The sequence below is a fragment of the Physeter macrocephalus genome, chromosome 12, assembly GCF_002837175.3.
Source record: "Physeter macrocephalus isolate SW-GA chromosome 12, ASM283717v5, whole genome shotgun sequence".
Taxonomy (NCBI): Eukaryota; Metazoa; Chordata; class Mammalia; order Artiodactyla; family Physeteridae; genus Physeter; species Physeter macrocephalus.
This window is the reverse complement of record NC_041225.1, coordinates 36,316,385-36,336,070: the sequence shown is the minus strand read 5'-3', so window position 1 is coordinate 36,336,070 and position 19,686 is coordinate 36,316,385. Positions and strand designations below refer to the sequence as shown.

Below are 19,686 nucleotides of genomic sequence, written 5' to 3'. Positions count from 1 at the left end.
AATTTTTATACATCTTACCTAGGCAGCACATTTCATCTGGCTGAAAAAAATCTTTAGTCATTATGTTTGTGAATGTCAGTTCACAGAGGAAGAACACTATATTCTGAAAATCAGTGACAAATGTTTATTGTAGAGTTACAAAATGATAATTTAAAAAATATTGTTTCTGAATGAGTATGTTAATTGAAGTTATCTCCAATGAATGATCTTTTTTTTTTTTTTTTTTTGAAGGACTTTAAGTGGAATATACCCTAATTTATCACTCTAGTCCAAGGCCTGAAACTTGGTTTAAAAAGATAGTATAATCTTTGTAAATTGCATGAAATAATTGCCACGTAGATTTAGATCAGGACAGATTGATAGTTTTAAAAATAGTGAGTGAGACTTTTGTGTTCAATTAGGTCATTTTTAATTTTCCAAGTCCAGATAAAGATTTTAATTTAGCTTTCTTATTAAATCCTAAGGATTGCTGGAATTCAGTTGAATCATTGGTTGGAAGGCACCTGAGAGTGTCAGGTACAGTGGTTCTCAGTTGAGAGTCGTCCCTCCAAGGCTGGGACACAGAGTTGCAGAGGGTGGCAGAGGGCTTTTGTAGCAGTTGCTTAACTTTTCTACCAAATCCCTTGCGCTTGTACGTGCGTTGTGCCGTGGTAAATCTACCCTATCAGCCACGTTTTTATTAGTTTATGATCTTTTTCACGGTAATGTTTCTCCTAGTCCCCCATCTACATTTTTCCTGAGAAAGGAAAAAGGAAAAGTGCTTGTTATCTCCACTCGCGGTAGGAATTATCTGTATGATGGCTATGTACTTCTCTTTCGTTTTAAAATATTGCAGTGGAGGCAGAGTGAATGATGACATGGAAGAAGTCCCCTGAGTATATAGAATATAGGAAAATATAGTATATAGGAAAATATAGTATATAGGAAAAGTCCTAGGGGAGTCACAGGTGGAATAGATAGGACTAGGAGAAAGCCAACGTACTGGGCCATGGTTCCTAACCTGTTTTATTGGTTAAAAGAAGAGAAATAAATGATGGCTTTATCGTTTACCACTTCTTTAAAGAAAGACTACAACTGATATATAATTCTTTTTTGCTTTTAGCAGAACTGAACTAAAAGTTCTTAGGAAAATAATTGCCCATATCTCACTAATCTGTAATAGAGAATATTGTTATATTCCAGTATTTTTTATCTTTATCTCTTTTGAGTCATGAAAGATGCTGAATGAGTATAGGAGATAAGACTGACCTTTTATCTGGACAGGGTGATACTGTCATATATTAAGTACAAGGGAAACATCACTTTTTTTTTTTTTAAACTTAAGTGAGTTTAGTATTTCAGGTAAAAAGTTACTACTAAAACCTAATTTTAATTCTTTTCTCTTAATCCTTTAGTCAGAAGACAGAGATAACCACAGCTCTTCATGACATGGTAGACCAACTGGAACACATTCTCAGGTGAGAAAAATGGCGATCTTTTGGTTCTATGCTGATTAAGGAGATCTGTCCGAGAAATGTTAACCTTAAATATGCCTAGTGATCATTTCCAGTTTGACCTAATATTTGTTTGACTCTCTTAGGAGTGAATTTTCTTAATAATGAATATAATACTAGCTTATTTTAGCAGAATGCTACAGTAATGAGAAGAACATGGACTTTGAAGACTAGTAGAACTGTGTTCAAATCTAGGTGTTGTAACTTACTAGCTGTGTGATCTTTGAGCCTAGGGTTTTCTTAGCTATAATATCTACCTCATGAGATGTGATAGTGAAACTAGATAAAGCATTTAAAGTACCTCACACATAGTAGGTAAATAAGAAATATTAGTTCCTTCAGCAGTTATTACATCCATCAGCAAACAATGTTTATTATAACCCCTAACTTTCCTTTTTGGGGTATACTACATTTGATTGACTATCTGGGTTATATTATATTAGTGACTCTAGCAATATTCTTTACTGTGAAAATGAAGCATTAAACTGTCTCTTTTGGAGACTGAAAATTTCTCATTTGCTATTCAGGAAGTTTAATACTGTTTACTAGTGTTCATTTTTATATGTATATATAATGTGCTTGTGTGTAATTTTTAAATATTTGCATTAAAAATGAAATTTTAGGACTAGTAAACTTTGTTCTTCCAATATATAATTATAGAAATTATAGGTAATAACATCACTTGATAGTGGTAATATGTAAAGTATAAGAATTTGGGAATCTACCAATTTGATGTCCCTCTCTTCTCCCCGGCCTCCCTGAAAAATTGAGCATAGGTTGAACAAAGCTTAATGGGTTAAGTCAGTATAGATTCATTCCTTACAAATCTGCATGGTTTCCTTTTTCTCCCTAATGAACTTGAAAAGAGCTTTCTCAAGGAAATACAGTATAATAAACATAATGCATTTCATACAAAATTATTTCATAATACACATCATTTATTTCACCATACGTTCCTGGGTGTAACCATGGGTTGTCTTGATAGTCAAATTATGCACTCAATACCTCAAGGAAACAGTAACACCCTTTAGGTTTCTGAATGATACCCAGGTCTTTCACTGTTCACCTTAATTTACTAACCTTTTAAAAGGAGAAGTTTTTTTTCCGGTTCCACCTCATGGCCATTAATAGTTGATAAATGCTTTAGTGTGTATAATGGCAGGTGACGTGACCCATGGAACTTATCTTTATGAAGAGTTACTGAATTTTGTCCAGCCTCTCTTTAAGCCCAGTAGTGGTTAATTCATAAATGTGAGATTTGGTGAGACAGAAAATGTGTGTATACAATGCTGATAATTATGGAATAGGATATCTCAAGAAGATCCATATAAGAACAGAAATCTTATTTGTTTGTTTATAGAATGGATTCTTGAGGGAGATTGAGCCTTATGGGGTTTCTGTGGTTTTCCAACCCTAAAATTCTTTGCTTATTGCTTTTCTAGCAGCTTTGCCTATAAACAGAATGCTCAGTAAGGTTGTTAAGAGTTAAAGCTGGGTATTGCAATTATAGATTTGGCTTATTTTGCTGACTTGATGCTTTTACAGTACAGGAAAATTGTAAAAAAATGATTTTGAGATAAGGATATGCCAGGCTTTTTAAAAAATGTTAACTTATCCTAAGTATATTGTAATAAAAGTCAGTAGGGGAAATAAGATTTGATATATAATTATTAGCTTTTTTTTTTTTTTTTACTGAGAATTAATGCAATGTGTAAAATTTGGTCATTCTTTATGCTACTTTTTTTTAAAACACTCTTAACACCTAAGTGCTACTTATGTGTTTAAGATTCTTAGAGATTTTTTGTTTGGTAGCAAGACTTACTTAAAAATTTTTCTTTTTACTTACAGTGTGTCAGAGATTTTGGAGAAACATGGACTTGAGAAACCAATTTCATATGTTAAAAATACTCAGTCTAGCGCAGAAGAGGCACACAGGCTGATGGTTAGATTGACCAGGCACACCGGTCGTAAGTGAGTAATAAAATTAATTGATAATTGTATGCGATTAAGAAAAAGTACTACTTTTTTCTTTTTCTGACTTCATTGGGTTATAATTGACCAACAATAAATTGCACATATTTAAACTATAGAATATGATAAGTTTTGATATATGTATATAGCCGTGAAGCCATCACCTTGTCAAAATAACGAATGTATCCATAACCCCTAAAAGCTTTCTCTTGCTCATTTATAATCCCCTCCCTCCTCCCGTTACACCCCCATCCCCTCCCCAGGCTATCACTGATCTGTTTTCTGTCTCTATATCGTACTTTGCATTTCCTAGAGTTTTATGTAAATGGAGTCATAACGGTATGCACTTTGTTTGTTTGTTTGGCTTCTTTCACTCAGCATAATTATTTTGTGATTCATCCATGTTGTGTCATGGATCAGTAGTTTATTCCATTTTATTTGTTGACTCTTATTCCATTGATGGATTTATTGCACTTTGTTTATCTGTTCACTTGTTGATGGACATTTGGTTTATTTTGAGTCTTGGCTTTTACAAATATAGCTGCTGTGAATATTCATGTACAAGCCTTTGTATGGACATGCGCTTTCATTGCTTTTGGATAAATCCGTAAGAGTGGAATGGCAGGATCATATGGTAGGTGGATGGTTAACTTTTCAAAAAACTGCCAAACTGTCTTCCAAAGTATTCGTACCATTTTATTTTCTAATCAGTCTTTTAGGAGCGTCCCAGTTGCTCTACATGCTTGTCAGTACTTGCTGTGGTCAGTCTTTTAAAGTTTAGTTATTTTAATAGGTATGTTGTGGTATCTAATTTTGGTTTTAATTGCTTTCTGATTGTTTTAATTGTGAGTAATAACGTTGAGCATCTTTTAATGTGATTATTTGACATCAGTTTATCTTCTTAGATCATTTTAAAAATTGGGTTTTTTATTCTTTACTGATTTTGAGAGTTTTCTTATACATTCAGGATACAAGTCCTTTATTAGATATATGCTTTGCAAGGATTTTCTCCTATCTATGCCTTGTCTTTTCATTCTCATACCTGTGTCTTTATAAATTTTGATGAGGTCCAGTTTATCAATTTATTCCTTGTTGGTTGTGCTTTTGATGTCATGGTAGGAAACTTTTGGCACAAAGATTTCCTCCTGCCATTCTTAGTAAAATTTTTAGTTTTACATTTTACAATCGGTTTCATGGCCCATTTTGGAAGTTCATTTTTGTTTATTGTTCAAGGTATGGGTTATTTTTGTAAAATATCTGAATATTCCAGCATCAATTGTTGAAAAGACTGTCCTTTCCGTACTGAATTGCATTTGCATCTTTGTTGAATATCAGTTTTCCATATTATGGGGGCCTATTTGGGGGTCCTTTATTTTGATCCATTGATCTGTTTGTCTATCATTCCTCTAATAACCATCCTGTATTAATTATTATAGATTTATAGTAATTCTTAAAATTATTGTAGATTTATAGGAAGTCTTAAAATTCCTCTCTTTATCTCTGTTTCTTTCAACAGTTTACTATAGTTATTGATTTATGTGCCTTATGGCCCCTTCAAAATCATAAGCTTATCTAAGGCAAGTGTTACAGTCACCAAACATCTAGGCTGGAACCTTACATACCATCGGCCCTCTCTCAGTAATTAATAAATAAATAATTTAGAAGGTTTTCACAAGTTAAGTCTTCAGCTTTCTTTACAGCTATAAACGATGGGTCAGTATTTCCCATCATGTTGGCTCTAGTCAAGAACCTCCTCTTCAGTAGAAAGCCTCACTGTTGCTGCTAGATTACCTGCTGTCTTTCCACTGAATCCCTCAAATACATCTAAAGTCCTTGCAGTTAATTTCTACTTACGGCATTCTGCTTATTGTGAATATGTAAGAGAGTACGGCCTCTTTTTTCAAGGTAGTCAACTTGAAATGAATCCTAATTATTTCATATATGCTACTATGGCTTGGCCTTCAGCACCTGTCGAGTTTTCTTACGCATATTCTAAACGGTGGCAGATTTCACTGACTGTCACAAATCAGGTTTTACTATCTTGAGTGCAATACTATTTCTCGCTGGGAAATACACCTCCATTCCAAAGCGATAACTAATACATCATGTTTGTATTCAGGTATTTCCCTGTCAATTTGCACACCTCTTGTATAGTGCCTCCAGATTCTTCTCTTGGTTCTTATTTACTGCATGTATTCTAAAAAGACCTTTGGAAATAATGTCTTATAATTTATTTTAATTAGAACCTGTACTTAAGGCTAGCCATGTGTGAGAAAACATTAATACCATCTGTCCCAGTGTTGCTGGCTTCTAGAAGAACAGCTGGGCTGCGAGAACTTGAATTCAGCTAGACAGTGCCCAGGTCTGATTTTATGAAGCTGGTGCAAGATGGACACTCACTTTTTCAAACGTTTTGCTACTCTTCTGCATGCGAGCCAAATTTGAAAGAGTCCTTGAATTCTTTGAGGCCCACCCAAAGAGTTCACATACCAAGGTCTAACTAATGGAAACACTTCAGGGATTATCCTTGAAGACTTGCAAATATATCAGTTTGTTTTGTGTATTTGTATGCTGGAAAAAAAATGTATTCTCTTAAGCTTTATTACATATCAGATAGAAATAAGTGTTCATTTTGTGTAGCAAATAGAAAATGCTATAAGCAAATGAAGCGTATGGTTATTAAAAATTTTAGGTGAAAAAAATTCCTGAAGACTAGAATTTTTGCAGGAAAGATCCCAAATGCATAATTTTTCCATAGCAATACTATTAAACACAGTCTATTTGCCCTGTTTTTAATGCATAAGAAAGAAAATGATGCGTGGAAAAGGAGCACCCAGTTGGTATTTGACAAACAGAAAACAAAGCAAAACCTACCCTTTTCAAACAATGAGATTCATGATTATGTAGAACTTCAAGACTAGAAAATAAACGATGATTCCAAACTCACATATATTCAACAAAGATGAACTTTTGAGAGAGCTAGAGAGAATTACAGCACATTCTCCCTCCTGCTAGACAATATTAGTGGTTGTGTATGTGACTACAGAAAAACAAACAGATGTGTTTGTGACTTCCAGATTCATTCATTCACACTTGTTGAATACTACTTTTTACCAGAAAAATATGGGGAGTGTCTTTTCATACATTCTAGTTTAAGTTAATTATCATAATATACAAAAAAGGAAACTGAAGCTCAAAGAAATTAAGAAATTAATTCAAATCCATACAGGTAACTGAGCTTGTTTTTATACTCAGGAAAAATCTTGTTGCATTGTCTGTGTTTTTTCAAAATTAATCTCATCCCTTCCTTATCATTCTTTGAGATTCTCTCTAAGTGAGAAAGCTGAAATTCAGGAATATTAAATATAGTCACACAGCTAATATGTGACTCTTTGTGACATTGTTAACAAAACTGTTTCCCCTGTTGCAGGAGAATCTGGACCACTGATTCTCTAACTCTGTAAGTCTGGATACTAACATGCAATGGTATTTGATCAACTAGATAGTGTAGGCCTCACTACTTCATCTCTGATTGGTAGATTGCTCCTAGAGGAACTGTGTAAATGAACTAGAAAACCTGGTAGGGGCTTGAAGCTTTGGCTTTCCCATATGTGGTCACTGGCTTATCCTTGAGGGGACCCTGAAAACTCTGCCTATGGAGTTGTTTCAAAAGGTATCAGCTCGGTGCTTTGTGACCACCTAGAGGGGTGGGATAGGGAGGGTGGGAGGGAGACGCAAGAGGGAGGGGATATGGGGATATACGTATATATATAGCCGATTCACTCTGTTATACAGCAGAAACTAACACACCATTGTACAGCAGTTATACTCCAATAAAGACGTTAAAAAAAAAATTTAAAAAGGTACTGACTTTTGTGGGGAGTGAAGCTTCTTCCTAAGCCAGATGGGAACTGCAGCTACCGTACAGGGCTTGTCGTTCCTGGGCTGGCACCCGGGCTGCCGCCTGGACGGGAGAGAACCCCGCAGTGCTCTATCCCAGGCTCTGTGGACTGCTGCAAGGAGTCCCACTGAGAGGAACCACTGGGGCTGCCCGGCTGGCCATCTGTGCTTCCCGCCTCCAGACTCATGCCAGGTGTGGCCCCTGTTGCCTTCTGGGTCTGCACGTGTGGTTAAGTTAAGAAGCTACCCTGTTGGCGACTGCAGAGTGATGAAGATGGAATTTGAAACTCATTTTCCTGTCTTCAGGTGCTTTTTCTGCTATATCACAGCTGTTTTATCTTACTTTACCGTGTGCTTTATTTTACCGTAGAAACTCAAAGCTTGTTTACCTTTGCCGTTATCAGTTTTGTGTCTAGGCGGCCTACGGCAGAGGCAGCTCTGGCAACATCTCTGGCATTGATGCTTCGCTGCCCAACTTTTCCCTCTATCTTTAATCAAAGATTTTTTCCTGGAAATTCAAATGAGATCTATTTCTCTTGATCATCTGGGAGCTGTGTGGCATATAGAATAGTGGTACCAATTTTTTTTGCTTTTGACCAATTGAAGAGAGCAATTTCATGAATTATTTTCTTTTTGACCCCCAGGCAGCCTCCTGTCAGTGGGTCTCATTGGAGAATGTTGCTGCAGGACATGTTAGCTCTGCAGCAGAACGTTTACACCTGTCTGGACTCTGATGCTTGCTATGAGGTAACTCTACGTATGTAAATATTTCCTTTCAATTTTGTAATTTTGGTTGTTACATTTTGTTGATTGGACACAAGACGATGACCATAAACTTCACTGTAAGTAATAGGATTGAATTATTGAATAATACTCAATAGCTGGTAATTGAGTGGTGCTTTAGAGTTTGAGCACGTTCATACATAACTTCTTCTTTGTTCATTGCAACACCATTTATTTAGTGGGTTAATTCTCAGCTGGAAACCCCGAATCGTACTTGGCTCCGCTCTCTTCCATAGTCTCGGTGGTCACTAAAATTTGCTTCATGTGCCTGAGAAAAGTCTTTCAAATCTGTCCTCTCTTCATCTCTGCTAAATTGTGGTAATCCTCCAAGCTTGTTTCCCTACTTCCATATCTCTTCCTCATTTACACGGAAGAGAGTATTCTTCTAAAACAGACCTTTTCATGACACTCCCCCTCTTAAAATGCGCTGCTAAATAAAATAGATAAAATACCGTACCTACAGTTAGAAAGTAACCGTATTCCTTAGCCTGGCATAGAAAGCCACGGCAGATTCCAGCCACCCTGTCCATTCTCGCCTCTGACACTCCCCGCCGCGTGCCCTGTGCTCCAGCGGTGCCAAATCTGTCATGAATTCCTCCATTCACGGTGCTGTTTCCTGTTTCTGTGACTTTGTACGCGTTATTCCCTTTGCCTGGAATATATTCCTCTTTTTTAAATTTAAAAATTGCTGATAACTTTTAGGATTCAGCTCACTAATCAGGCCCTCTAGGATGCCTTCCTTTGTCCTTTGATATAACTTGTCTCTATTACAGCCTTTCTTTCGAATGCGATGACTTGTTTGTTTCTGTGTGAGTTTCTTCCCTTTGGTCATTAGCTCCTAGGTAGGCATTATCATATCATGTTCATCCTCAGCTCCCCCAGGGCATATTATAGTGTCTGGAACATAAAGGATACTTAAGGATGGTGAGTTGACTAGGAGTGTAATTTAGGAGAATTTAATCCTTATTTTGGAAGGTATGTGTATTACCACCAAATTACTCATGCTCTGTATGGAAAAATGATCCAGCTAGCCCATCTTTAATGAGATACAGTTTAAAAGAGGGTTCCCATTTGAATTTGTCTATCAAACAAGCCAGATCAAAATCGTGTAGAATATTTCTTGTGTTGCTCTGCTCTGACATCACGAAGCATAACCCGTTGATAAAGTGAGAGTTATAAAATAGGTCTCTGTTCTGTGAAATTGGTTGGTATTTTAATTTAAGGTAGTTTTAACAGAAGAGCGCTAATGTAGACTGTTGAGAAATGAATGGTTTTATATTTGAACTTCAGGTTTTTATGCGCTTGATGAGTGTAAAGTTTATATTGATGATTTACACTCTCAGACCACGGACAGCTGCCAGTGACTTCACCTTTGTATCTAAAGCAAAACTTGAAATCCAGTTTCAGGAGAAAATAATCTATACGCACATGGGGTCCAAAATCTTACTGTCATTAGCAACACTGCTTGAAGTAGTGTTTTTAAGTGGGAGTAGCGTTATTTCCTGGTATTTTCTGATTCTGATGGAAAAATTAGCATTAATTATATTACACTTGAACTTGCTCCTGTGTAGAGTAGTCTGTCATAACAACTTGACGTATTAAATTGTTTTAGTTATATTTTAACGCCTTTGTTTTTAATGACTTTGCTTTTAATGGGCTTTGATATTTTAATGACTTCGCACCCTTAGTCTTTCTCCTTTGAGAAAACATCTGAAAGCATATTATAACTGTCCTGAACCGATTCTAGAAGATAATACAGATTTGGCAAACTTACATTTTAAAATATTTTAGTGGTGTTTTTAAATTATGCTATATTGTCTTACTGACCTGTGGCCATTGTATTAGGTTTTGCTGTCATTGGAAAATAATTTTAAATCTCATTGGCATAATTTTGATAAGGTGCAAGGTTTCTGTACAGCCTGTAGAGCAGAGATCTATATTGTTCATTTCAGCAAAACCTTTAAAATATTAGAGTGAGTGAATTTTATTTTTCAGTATTGGGCCTTGACTCTTTATGGCTTACCTGAATAAACCAAAGGAATAGAGAAATTGTTACATCTAAGTCATTTTGGTCACATGGAGCAAGCCATTTTCACCTGTCATATAAGCGATTAGGGTTACTCACTGATAATTCGCTTTCTGTCACAGTATGGATTTTATAGCAGATCTCTCGTAGGTATTGGTAATTTTATCCTGATCAGTCATTTTAGGAAAGGCCTGTCTAAAAATGTCTTCGCCAGAAGCCTAGAAACAAGTGGAAATAAGGGGGTCCTAGGAAAATTGGGTAGCCTTCCTAATTATAAGGAAAGTCTTGCTTCTCCATGAAATCTACTTTTTACCTCTTGCTTCTTTTTCTGTGTTATCCTCATCCAACAGTGGCATGATAGGAAAGAACATTCTTGCGGAGGTTCTTGTACTATTTATATATTGACACTGTTAGTGTGGGTTTAAAGGGAGCTCTTTAATAGGACTTTTTTGGAGTAAGTAGGTAATCTCAATGATAGAATAAATTTTATGTTAATTGATGCTATTCGTTGCCTTGTACAATACAGTGGCGTTTGCATAACTGCCTTCCATCAGTGGCTTTTGTTTTATTTCAATAGTTTTAAAATTGCAGGTTAGAAAAAAAATGTTATGTGGTGTATTGTAATTCTAGTGACTAGGTGTAAGTAGAACATTTGTAGCTTGGGTGTTTAGTTTATGAGAGTGACTTCAGATGCTTTAAACAGTCATTAATTATGTGTATCGTATTCAAAGATTTTCTTTTAAAAAGTTGAAATGTTATAAATACTTTAAGCAGCGTGTGGGACCGTATGTCTCATGGATCCAGTTTTCAATAAGTATGAACTCTGGCTATTTTACTCAGGTATTTGTTGTTGTAGCACATTAAAATATTACGCTTACCATTGGTGTGTTCAGTTAAATAATTTCTTCTTCTTCCTAAAAGGGGGATTTTTTTATTGAGGTGACGTTCACGTCACGTGTACTAACCACCGTTTTAAAGTGTGCTTCATTGTCATTTAGTACATTCATAAATATTGTGCAGCCTCTACCTGTAGCGTGGACGTATTTTTTAAAATTTATTTCACTTGGCTATCCGAGCCTCCGTTGTGTCAAGAACTGAGCCCTTCCTCTTTGAGCACTAATTCCAGCTTCTTCTTTTTCCCAGGTATTTACAGAGAGCCTTCTGTGTTCCAGTCGTCTTGAAAATATCCACCTGGCTGGGCAGATGATGCACTGCAGTGCTTGTTCAATAAATCCACCAACTAGTGTAGCCCATAAAGGAAAAACCCAGTACAGGGTCAGTTACGAAAAAAGTATTGACTTGGTTTTGGCTGCCAGCAGAGAGTACTTCAATTCTTCTACCAGCCTCACTGACAGCTGCATGGATCTGGCCAGGTAGAGGAGCTCTGTATTCTCCATAAGAGGGAGGGGGGAAGGTCAGAATATACAAACTTCATTGTTGGTTTTATTCTCTAGCTCACAAAATATGTTATCACAAGCACAGATTGACTCTACTATATGGGGCACCATTATTTATTGCTTGAATCTAGAATGAAAACTTAATTACGTCATAAGTATTCATCAACTTTCTTGTGACCCTGTTTCTCTGGCACGCTTTCCCACAGTCATTCTAGATGATTATCTATAAGGTTATACTTTTCTTCCATTGGAAGAGATTCAAGTGGTAGCCAGCGAATTCAAGTTCTGGAAAATTTCAACACGTTAGGTCGTGTCTATATGCTTTACATGGCTTCCGCTCTGATTAGATGATAAAGCTCGAAAGTCCCTTCCAGGTGGAAATTTCTGGACTCTGCATTCTGTTCCTCTCTTAGCCTGTTGTACAGGAAGGTTTGTGTTCCTCTTTTTACTATTGATTCTTAGGAGCTTTTTTTGCATATGGGACACGTGCTCTTTGCCTCTCTTAATGATGAAACCGTGTTGCCAAGTTTTTATAATATACAATTTCTCTTTCAAATGGCTATTTTGAATTTTTTAAAAATTCGGCTGTTATTCTTTTTTCTGTGTTTTGTGTCATCCTTCGAAAGACCTTTAATTCCCAAGACCGTTAAAATAGTTTTTCGTATTGTTTTTTTTTACTACTTCGGTGGTTTTATTTTTGCATGGAAATTTTCGGCCCATTTGGAATTTATTTTGATGTAAAGATCGTGGTAGTGGTTTAGAGTTACTTTACCCCTCAAATAACTGGTAGTTGTTTCAACTCGAGCAAAACTTAAAGGTAACCTTTTTCCCCCAGTGATTCTTCTCACCGAAAGAATCATGTTTTCTCAAACCATGTTATTGAACTTGACAAAGTTGTTTAAAATAGTTAGTAAATCTTTTTTCCTTCTCTCCCAAGGGACAGTATTTCTATTTCAGATGATGAAAATATCAAATAGAACAACTGGGAGTTGTGTTTGACCTAAATCTTTTTGACAGATGCTCCTAGAGATCATTTTTGAAACTACACAGTACTTGCAGTATTTGACTTTCATCCATCCCCTTTTCTCCTACAAGGACACACCTTAATTTAAAAAAGATGTCATATGTGTATAATGTGGCACCAAACTGATTGAGACCTGTGAGCCCAGATGTATGTAATTGTTTACAGTTTTATTGAAATAGAAAATAGCCCATCCATTCGTATTGATTAAGTTACTATTTATTTACTAGGGTTTTTCTTAATTGAGGAAGCAGTACATCCACAAGATAAAATATTTAAAAATACACAAAGGATAGATATGGAAGATGTCTTTCTCCTCATTCGAGTTCCTCTAACTTTATCCCTCAGTTATATTTTTAATCAGTTTCCTGTGTATCTTTCTGGAATATCTTATTAAAAGTTACTCCCTTCTTTCTTAAATCACAGATAAGTGTATACTACTTGTACCTATCTTTCTGTGTCTTGTTTTATTCACTTACGATCTATATTGTGGGTTTTTCCATGTGAATACGTATAGGTTTGTTTCATTCCTTTTTGATGGTTGTAGACTATTCCATTGTTTGACTTTTATACAATTTATTTAATTAGTTCCTGATTTAGTGTATTTTATTTTAAAAAGACTGTGGTAGTGAACATCCCTAATTATGTCTGGGCATGTGAGAGCCTATCTGTAGTATAAATTCCTAGAACTGGGATTCCTGGGTTCAAAGTGCAGTTAGAATTTTGGTAGATGCCACAACTAGGTTGTATACTGTTTATCCTTGAACCAGTAGTAAGTATGTGTTAGTGCTCATCTGATTTAAATCCCCAGATTTTGCAAGAGCAAGCTAGGCCTATATCTGTCGCTTGGTCATGTAGGTAGATCCTGGGGCCTAGATACTTTCATGTGATGGTCCATGACTTTAGCATTGTTAGCTCTTCGTGGCCTGAGCTCTACCTGTCTTTCTAGTCTCATTCGCCACTGTTCCTCTCCATGCACCTTTCAGAAAATAGGTTTATTGTTAACTACAATATTTATTAAGTATACTTCCTCTGAATTTAAAAAAATTTGCTTAAAATACTCCATAGGTATCACAAATTCGTAGATTATCAAATCACTTTCATCTGTATTTATCTCAGTACTACATCACCAACTGATTGTTTCTGATCAGAAAAATGTCTCTTGTGCAGTTTCTTAGGTTATTCCTTTTCCTTTGAGAGACAAAATTGTGACCGAATCAAGACATTTCTGTTTTCCTTAAAAGAATAACTGGAAATAACTGTATTCCTTCAGTTTTTTTTAAATCCTTTTTACATGATCATTATCTTTTGAGTCAACAGTGAGCACTAAACCCAGAGCTAACGTATCTTGCTTTATACTGTGATACCTTACGTACTATCAGCATAACCCTGCACAAATTGCTTCACCTCTGAGCTTCAATTTTGGCTTCCTTAAAAAGCAGATGGTGATATTTGCCTGTCTCACAGGCTTGCTGTGAGGATTAAATAAGATATCAGAAAGCCTCTAGCAGAATACCTGGAACGAAGTTGGTTTTTGATAAATGTGTTGGATCTCTATGTTGTTGATCATAGAAAGGCAACTTAGCTAAACATATGTTGCTTTTCCTTTTTAAAAATCAATTTCTCCTAGGTGCTGCTTACAGCTGATAACAGATAGACCTGCTGCCATTCAAGAGGAGCTAGATCTTATCCAAGCCCTGGGGTGCCTCGAAGAATTTGGGGTAAAGATTCTGCCTTTGCAAGGTGAGTTTTCTATTTAGTGTTGCACTATTATTAACTTATTTTGCATTAGTTCACTAGTGTTCCTTTTTAGGTTTTTAACTAAAGAGTACTTTTGGTCATTTAGTCCATTAGCAATAGATTCTGCCCTCTGTCCCATTTTTCAATAACAGTACAGCAGTGAGGCTGTTGGATAAAAACAAAAATAGAAATTGGGGAATATGAATGAGAGTTTCAGGTTTACATCAGTCTTGGATTGCAATTTATTTATTTGTTTCAGTTGCATAGATTTAGCTATAAATGATAATAGTTTGTTTTTATGCTTACTGTAGAATATTCTTTAATTAAACAGATTTTTTTTTTTTTTAAACAGCGGGAATGACAGGAAGTTGTTGTTTAGAACTAAATTACTAGCAATTTGTTAACGTTGCTCGAGTTCTTTTACCTAAAGGTAGAAGTCAGGTTAGTACCAACTCAAACAATCCTGCTTTACACAGTCACCTGTCCTATCAGGACAATGGGCATCTCCCAGTATCCTGAACCTTACCTGGTAAGAAGGAGGTAGATTTTCAATCCCAGACCTCATTGCCCTAAGTGAAGTGGGTATGCTTGGTGATTAGCGGTATGCTTGGCTAGTTTCCATGTAATCTCTTATCTTTATTCTTAAAGAAAAATATTTTTACTATTTATTTTTTATTGAAGTATAGTTGATTTACAGTGTTGTGTTAGTTTCAGGTGTACAGCAAAGTGCTCTCATCTTTGTTCTTAACTCTGGAAATGTTTGGAATTGGGAGTGGGGGAGGCATAACTAAGTTCCTTCCATCTCTCTGGTTTTTGATAAATTTTCATCAGAATTGTGTGTATGTCTCTCTTCTCCTTTTTTAAACTTCTAGTATCTTCGGTCAGTGATAGCCTGTTAAAGGTTCTTTGGTGTCTTTGTCTTCTGAGGTGCTTTGAGTCAAGTGGATCTTAGGGAATATGAGGCAGGAGAGACATTCTCATGTTTTCATGTGGATTTCCACTGTAGTTTTACTAAAAATTAAAGTTTCTGCTTGTCAGACAAATTTATTAGACTTTTAAAAGGTAGTATTACTATTACCTTGACTATCTTTGTTTGACAGTATTTGTATGTGATTTATAAATAGCCTGCAACATCTGAAACAACTGTGTTCAAGGTGACTGTTAAATCACTAGAAAATTCTATTCACTTGCACCATTCGTGTAATTTTTGAGCTCAAATCTTCTTAAAATTGTGAGGTACAATCAGAGTTACCAAAAAGCATTTTCAGTTTATTCTCAAATATCTTAAATTATTAACCACCTCCCCCGAAACACTTATATTTTTAATTGAAGATTTCAGTCACGAGAGAGTCCAGAGCACTGTGAAACTTTTGTCTTTCTTATATCTCTTGTTAGATCAAGTCATTATAGCTTTGACTCTGTGTGTGTGTATATTTTAGCTAGTTATTTAATTCAAGCAGATTGATAGAATCCAAAGAATGGTTTCCCAAATGCTATTAAAGTTTGAAAATTACATTGCGCTCTGATTTTTCTTCGGTGCTCATTTAGCAATATTTGCACATCAGCTGATGGGTTTGAATATCTGCAACCAACCTGTAGGTTCTGAGAAATTTCCTGACTGAGGACAGTCTTAAGAAAGACTTTGCTTTCATGTTCTGACAGCTTTTCAGTTTGATATATTAATTTGGAATTTCCTATTAGAATGACTTTTGGATGTGGAGACGGAATATTCTTTGTGTGTACTGTTTGTTATATTTATGTCACAGATATAATTTAGGTTTTAGTATCCATCAGTAATATTGGACGAACAAAGTAACTTGATATTTAAAGATTTATGGTCCAGGTTTTTGTTATCGTAGTCAGTGTGCAGTAGTTCATTTTGTCACTTTGCTTTGTTTTGAAGCCTTCTTTGCCTACACTCCAGGAGTTGCTGCACCTCTCAGCAGGTGAGGGCTAGTGGTACTAGATAAGTTATAATGCATGAGTTAATAGAAAACAGGATTACAGATATCATATAAAAAAATAATGCCGGGCTTCCCTGGTGGCGCAGTGGTTGAGAGTCCGCCTGCCGATGCGGGGGACGCGGGTTCGTGCCCCGGTCCGGGAAGATCCCACATGCCGCGGAGCGGCTGGGCCCGTGAGCCATGGCCGCTGAGCCTGTGCGTCCGGAGCCTGCGCTCCGCAACGGGAAAGGCCACGAGAGTGAGAGGCCCGCGTAACGCCAAAAAAAAAAAAAAAAGGCTCGTGTAAGAATCGCCTGTGATGTGTTTGTGTGTGTACATATGTGTGCTTTTCCCCATATCTTGGGTGTTTATGTTGTGTAAATTATTCTTACTATTCAAGTGAACCAATTTAGGATATTTTAGTTATCCCTGTGTTCTTTCTACAGTAGAGTAAGTTGGTTTTCCAGACTTACAGCGTTGTGTTAAGCCCAGCCGGGAGCCCATTTTGCCACTTATTGCTGAGTAACAGGACACGTATCTTAACCTTTCTTTGTGTTTAACTTTTCTCATTTACAAAATGAGCGTAGTAATGAGTACCTTATAGAATTGCTTATAAAGATTAAGTCTGTATGTTTGTAGTGCCTGGGATATAGTAAGAGCTCTATAAGTATCAGCTGTCATTTTTATTATCTTCCTTGGAGGTCCTCTTAATGATGGCAGAATTAGAGTAGTCTTACCTACTTTCTCCTTCTCCCTCCCTCCCTCCCTCCCTCCCTGTCCCTTCTTTCTCCTCCACTCTCCTTTCCTTACATTCAGTAAAGATTAATTTAGGCACTTTTATTCCAGCAACCGAAATAATGAAGGGGTACCTCTTGACTTTGAGGGACTAATGTACTGAGAGGCGTGACACGCAGGCCTGATTCTGTCTTGTTGGGCTTAAATTCTGATTCAGCCACCTTGAGGTGTGTGATCTGTGGCAACTTAATGGCTTTGAACTTCACCTTCCTCAGTTGGAGATAATAGTAAAATATTCCCTGGACAGTCCTGAAAGTTATATCTTGAACACTGAGAATCCTTATACTAGAGAATCCAATACTTAAGCATTTCTGTGAATATGTTAGTAATAATAATAATACTTGAGTGATTTTTAAGTTCTAAGTATACTTTGCATGTATTTATTAATTCTTGTAAATACCCTATGAGGTAGTGACTGTTATTGTTTTCATTTTTCTAGATCCAAGGCACAGGGAGGTTAAGTAGCTTGCTTGCGGTCACACAGCTAGTTAGAGGTGGAGCTAGGTAGTCTGTCTGGCTCAAGATCTTGCATATGTAACAGTAAACGATACTCTACTGATGAGGAGGTGTGAAAGTAAAAGATTCTTTGAGAAGGAAACCCTAACCTGTGCTCTCAATCATCAGCTAAGTGACTGACTTCTACACGTTATCTCCTTCCTCACCTATATGGTCCGATTTGTCCTTCTGAAACATCATGAGGAACTGTATATGTTCTGCACCTTTGATGACCTTCATGAGTGACCGAAATTGAAATTTTACATCTATGTTTTGCTGGGCATGTGCTGTCCCTTCCTCCTAAGGTTGTTATAAGACTGTTTGCCGTGTGGGTAACTGGTCAATAAATGCTTCTTATGTCTGAGATGGGAGTGTGTGTGTGTGTGTGTGTTTGTGTGTGTGTGTCTTGTAGTAGTTTTTAAAAATACTTGTGAGATCAGAGGAAATTGAGGAATCCTCAATTATTAAAAGATACATATATGCTTATTCTTTTCTTGTTCATTAATTTCAGTTTGAAAAGGAATTTTAGGAGTCAAAAGACCTCTTCCCTTCATGGAAAGATAATAACATCTATGGCTTGAATTAATTTAAATAAGAAATCACATTTTGAAATATAATTTAGCATGTCCTATGGTAAACAGTAAAAGAGAACTGATATAGTGATTGTCCAGAGGCTTAAAAGATAAATAAATAAAGTAAAAAATCATTTTAACATGGCAGTTACATTCTATTAGAATCCTACTCTCCAAATGTATTTAATGTACTTGAAATCTTAGTAATATACCATGCTTAGGGCAACAAGCAAAAAACCAAACTTGAGTGTTCCAGTAAAAGGAAGTTTAGAGAAAATGATGATCCATTGCCATGTGTAGTTTCAGTTTTCCACCTTAATTTTATTGAGCTAGAAAGAGTGGTAACAGTAAGGAAATGAGCTTATTAGAGTTATAAACCTAGAGTTTCTCTAAGAAGAATATAAGAATTCATCAAACAAGACCATTGAAGCATCTGTGAAAACCCGGGATTTTAGGTACATAGAATGATGATAATATCTATAAGTGTTGTTTTGAAAATCAGGTTAGAAATATGTAGAAATTACCTTTCTCATAGTTACTGAATCTGAAATGTTGAAGTAGTGATACACATTTTCTTAAAAAAATATATATATATACTAGGAGAAAAACACATAAAACAGCAGATGTTGAGGTAAAAAACCCAATTTTTTGATTGAGAAAAGTTATGAAAAAGTTTGAAGTATATTGTATCAGTTAGTTTTTGTTAGACTGTCCTATAGTAAAAAAAAAAAAAAAAAACTAACTAAAAAATCTCAGTGTGATATGATAAGTTTAAACCTGGCATTGTAGCAGCAGAGGGAAAAGATCAGGAATCCCGTGATGATGACTCTTAAGCATTTGCTTAGAAGTGGCATATGTCACTTCCACTCACATTTCATTGCCTATAGAAGTCACATGGCCAACCTGAAAGTTAGTGAGGTGGGTATTTGTGACATGAAAACAATACAGTCTGCGGAAGCTGTACTCAGATTAGATATTAGCCGTCCTGATTGTGAAGTAACTGAAGTCTGCATCTACCTTATATTTTAGAGTAAAGGCCCCCACAGGATTACTGTACTAACAGTTGCATGAATAGCTATCTTGAAATAGCCCAATACACACTAAAGTATTTATGGATAAAAAGACATGATATTTGCATATGGTTCAGGAAAAATAGATGTGTGTAGATACATATGTTTATATGCATGTGTTTGGGGGGAGGGTGGAAGGGCATGCATGATTGCAAGTGTGAATGGAGCAAATGATTAACAATTGGTTGATCTTGGCAAAAACTGTAGAGGAGTTCTTTGTACCATTCTTGCAACCTTTCCTGTGAGTATGAAATTTAATCATAATAAAAACTTACTCCCCACCCCCCCCAAAAAAAGCCTATTCCAAAGGAAAACTACTACCTTTCTCCTTTATATCCACAAACCCTGGGCCCCCTCCCACCTACCTAGAAGAAGTTTTGGGGGAAAATAGGATGTATGTTATATAGCCACGGATTTAGGAATGGATAAAGGAATGAAGGTGTGAAAAATATTTAAGGAGCTGGATTGAATTCAGGTCCC

At 36.1% G+C, this 19,686-nt stretch overlaps 1 protein-coding gene across 1 annotated transcript in view; it reads left to right on the top strand.

Moving 5' to 3' along the window:
- The window catches only part of NBAS (NBAS subunit of NRZ tethering complex), a 357,350-nt gene that overhangs the window by 168,759 nt on the left and 168,905 nt on the right, over nucleotides 1-19,686 (top strand). The window contains exons 27-31 of the mRNA XM_024119119.3: nucleotides 1,395-1,457; nucleotides 3,342-3,464; nucleotides 8,009-8,111; nucleotides 11,317-11,546; nucleotides 14,222-14,334. Coding sequence (XP_023974887.1) covers nucleotides 1,395-1,457; nucleotides 3,342-3,464; nucleotides 8,009-8,111; nucleotides 11,317-11,546; nucleotides 14,222-14,334 — 632 coding nt within the window. The remainder of the gene's footprint in view (nucleotides 1-1,394; nucleotides 1,458-3,341; nucleotides 3,465-8,008; nucleotides 8,112-11,316; nucleotides 11,547-14,221; nucleotides 14,335-19,686) is intronic.